The 4,049-nt window shown below is 27.3% G+C and overlaps 1 protein-coding gene across 1 annotated transcript; it reads left to right on the top strand.

The window, feature by feature from the left end:
• The first annotated feature begins 2,427 nt into the window (after positions 1 to 2,427).
• On the top strand, positions 2,428 to 3,587 carry LOC145002984 (uncharacterized). The gene is made up of 2 exons (XM_078962153.1): positions 2,428 to 2,574; positions 2,709 to 3,587. The coding sequence occupies exons 1-2, from the start codon at positions 2,428 to 2,430 to the stop codon at positions 3,585 to 3,587; spliced, it is 1,026 nt and encodes a 341-aa protein (XP_078818279.1).
• The last annotated feature ends 462 nt before the right edge of the window (positions 3,588 to 4,049 follow it).

Below are 4,049 nucleotides of genomic sequence, written 5' to 3'. Positions count from 1 at the left end.
CCGATTGGGAACCTGTGAGTACCGATTCTAAGTCCATCAATGTCGATTGTGATTGCGAGTCCAGAACTCCGATTCCAATTTCATGAACAGCGATGAAATTTCGGTTTAGTTGAGGAAATCTGGATGATTATTGAAGGCTTGAGGAACAATTTTGATGATGAACGAACAGTTATCGAATTCTCTATAGTTACGTATTTGAGATTGAAGGTTATTACGATATTTACAAGTTTGTCACCATGTCTTTTATGCTTAGATTAAATGAGTGGTTGAGAATGATTCTCCCGTTCTCAACCTTTTTTATTTTCTCAATTGAACCCACCTATACATACATACATACACACATATATATATATATATATATATATATATATATATATATATATATATATATATATATATATATATATATATATATATATATATATATATAGGTTCAGGTTCATTTGAGACCATTCTAATTTTGTGAGACCATGAGACCAAATCTAAAAATAATTTTAAAATGCAAAATAAATGTAAAAATCCAAAAATACTTTTTTTAAATATTATTTTCAGAACTTGAATTAACTAAAAAAAATAAAAAAAAAATATAAAAAAATAAAAAAAATAAAAAAATTCCATTTTTTTTTAAATACGTGAAATATTTTAAATAGAATATTACACTGACATATTCTAAAAAATAATTTTAAAATGCAAAATAAATGGAAAAATCTAAAAGTTCTTTTTTTAAATATTATTTTCGAAACTTGAATTAACTAAAAAAAATTTCAAAAAAAAAAAAAATTCTATTTTTTTAAAAAATACATTAAATATTCTAAATAGAATATTACACTGTACATATTGTAAAAATAATTTTAAAATGCAAAATAAATGGAAAAATTAAAAAAATTGTTTTTTTAAATATTATTTTTGGAACATGGATTAACTAAAAAAATAAAAAAAAAAAAAAAAAAAAAATGCGTCTCATGGTCTCACAAAATATAGGTGGTCTCAAATGAATCTAACCCTATATATATATATATATATATATATATATATATATATATATATATATATATATATATATATATATATATATATATATATATATATATATATATATATATATATATATATATATATATATATATATATATACTCTCATGAAGATATGGTCTCCATTTGTGTCCCCCACCCCCGCCCCTTGTTTGTTTGTTTGTTTGAAAGATATGTATAAACAAAGAGGAAACATACAATAATTATCCAAATAACCCACTTGATAAATACCATAAATTTAAAGAAGCTTAACATAAAATAAAAAAACTATAAAATATAACCAAATTAATGATAAAACAACTCAAATATATATATATATATATATATATATATATATATATATATATATATATATATATATATATATATTTATATTTATATATATTTTAAATTATTATATTAAATAAGATTGGAAAAACTATTATCAAATAATTATATAACGATTTAAGTAAAACCTTTTAAGATGCAGTAAATATATTTGGACTATGTAAAAAATAGATTTTTCAAATAGTATAAAAATTATATCATTATTCGATAATAGCTTTTTCGGTGTTTAATTAATATATTAATTATTTATGAAATAAAAATATATAAAAAAGTTTTGACATGTCAAACTAACAATTTTTATATGGCCTATTTTTTTTTGTTATATTTAAACATATTTTAACATGTCTTTATTTATTTTATTTTATTTAGTTGTAAGGACTGTTGTTTGTCAAATTCCTTAAAATCCATTATATTATACAATTTGATCTTCTCAAATGGCTTCAACCTGAAAGATTAGAGGACCCCCTTCCCTTGGGCCATCGGGTTAGCTTTATCATATTTATGATTTGACGTAATAAAACTATAAATTAATAAATCTACATGAATTATATTGTCTCTATTCACATTTGTTAAAAATAAGGGTCTTAAGCTCACATATTACAGTACAGGAAGTTAAAGCGATATATTTATTTGAAAAAATAAGACTCTTCGAGAGAAAAATAGAATTTGTTGCAAAACAAAAACAACAATAAATGTTATGAGCATTGTCCCCCACACGCACAACCATACACAAAGATACGATAAAGTTAAACATACAAAAAGAAACATTTTCACATGGAAAACATCCACACACAACCATACACAAAGATACCACAAAGTTAAACATATAAACAAAATTGAGGGCTTTACATTGAAGTGTTAAAAGCCATTCGAGAGACTAGTGAAGAGATTTTCAACAATACTTTATAAAATGCTCCTAAAAACAATCAACTAATTTCCCCTAAAATTCAAAAAGAACTTGTGTAATATTTTGCACAAGAAGTACTTTTGAGTATTCGTGAAGAGATTGGTCAAGATGTTTTTGCTTTACTAGTTGATGAATCTAGTGATGTTTCAAAAAAGGAACAAATGGCTATTGTTTTGCGTTATGTCGATAATCTTGGCTTTGTGAAAGAAAGATTCATAGGAATAATGCACGTGAAGGATACATCTTCTTTGATCCTCAAAAACGCCATAAATGAAGTACTTACAAGTAATAAGTTGAGTTTTAGTCAGGTAATTTATTCTTTACTTTTTTTTATTTCAATTTAATTTTATATATATATATATATATATATATATATATATATATATATATATATATATATATATATATATATATATATATTAATTGTTTTAAATTTTAATAGATAAGAGGACAAGGTTACGATGGGGCTAGCAATATGCGAGGGGAATTCAATGGTTTGGAAGCTTTGATATTACAAGAGAATGACACGGCTTTTTATGTACATTGCTTTGCACACCAACTTCAACTAGTAGTTGTGGCTGTAGCAAAGAAGCGTGATGGTGTTAGTGACTTTTTTGAGCAAATTTCGTTGGTAGTTAATGTTGTTTGTGCCTCGTGTAAAAGAAAAGACTTACTACGAGAGCAAGCAAGAGAAAGGGTGCAAAAAGGCTTGTGTAGTGGTGATCTTGAAACAGGAAGAGGGTTAAATCAAGAGACTACACTTGTTCGAGCGGGAGAAACAAGATGGGGTTCACATTTCAACACACTCACAAGTTTGATGAAGTTGTTTGCAGACGTTCTTGTAGTTTTAGATTTTGTGAAAGAAGAGGGAGGGTCATTGGCAAACCGTCAACAAGCATCTGAAATCTTAGCATATTTTAAATCATATGAGTTCGTGTTTTACTTACATATGATGTATGACATTTTACACCTCACGGGTACATTGTCAAAGCGACTTCAAAGAAAAGATCTAGACATTTTGGAAGAGGCTTCGATGGTTAGAGGGACAATGGAGGCATTGCAGTCTTTTAGAAACATAGGGTTTGCTAGCATTTTGCCAAAAGTATCCTCTTTTTGTCAAACACACGAAATTGAAACTTTAGATATGGAAGAATTGTATATTGGTGCGAGAAACCGTAGGACTACAAAGACTAATAGGTTTCATTTTGAGGTTGAAATCTTCAACACAGTGGTAGATATGCAACTTACAGAATATCGGGATCGATTTAGTGAAACAAGCACCCAATTACTAGAATACATGGGTGCTTTTGAGCCCTTGTGATTCATTTGCACAATTTGACAAATCAAAGTTATTGAAGTTGGGTAAGTTATACAAGTATGACTTTGATGATTCAGATATGATAGACCTTGAAGGGCAACTTGAGATATTTTATCACTTTTGCATCAAAGATGAGCGTTTCACTAGTTTGAAAGGAATTTCCGTCCTTTCTCGTTTGATGGTTAGTACAGGGAAGCATCGGCCTTATCTAGGGCCGTAAACGAACTGAACGTTCGACGTACCGTTCGTGAACTGTTCGGCGGGAAGTTTGTTTATGTTCGTTTATTTAATAAATGAACGAACATGAACAAAAATCATCGTTCGTTTAGTTAAATGAACGAACATGAACAATGGTCTCGTTCGTTCATTTATGTTCGTGAACCTTCGTTTACGATGTTCATTTACGTTCGTTTATGTTCGTTCGTTTAAGTTTATTTATATTCATCTATATTCAATTATTTTTTA

Source organism: Lactuca saligna, chromosome 6 (assembly GCF_052625555.1).
Source record: "Lactuca saligna cultivar CGN05327 chromosome 6, ASM5262555v1, whole genome shotgun sequence".
NCBI lineage: Eukaryota > Viridiplantae > Streptophyta > Magnoliopsida > Asterales > Asteraceae > Lactuca > Lactuca saligna.
Note: the sequence above shows the minus strand (reverse complement) of the source record. Positions and strands in the feature narration are given on the sequence as shown.

Bases quoted from the DNA above. Each gene is read 5' to 3' on its own strand.
- LOC145002984 (XM_078962153.1), top strand. From the start codon at position 2,428: ATGGCTATTGTTTTGCGTTATGTCGATAATCTTGGCTTTGTGAAAGAA. The intron at 2,575-2,708 runs GTAATTTATTCT...AAATTTTAATAG, and splicing joins ATAAGTTGAGTTTTAGTCAG to ATAAGAGGACAAGGTTACGA.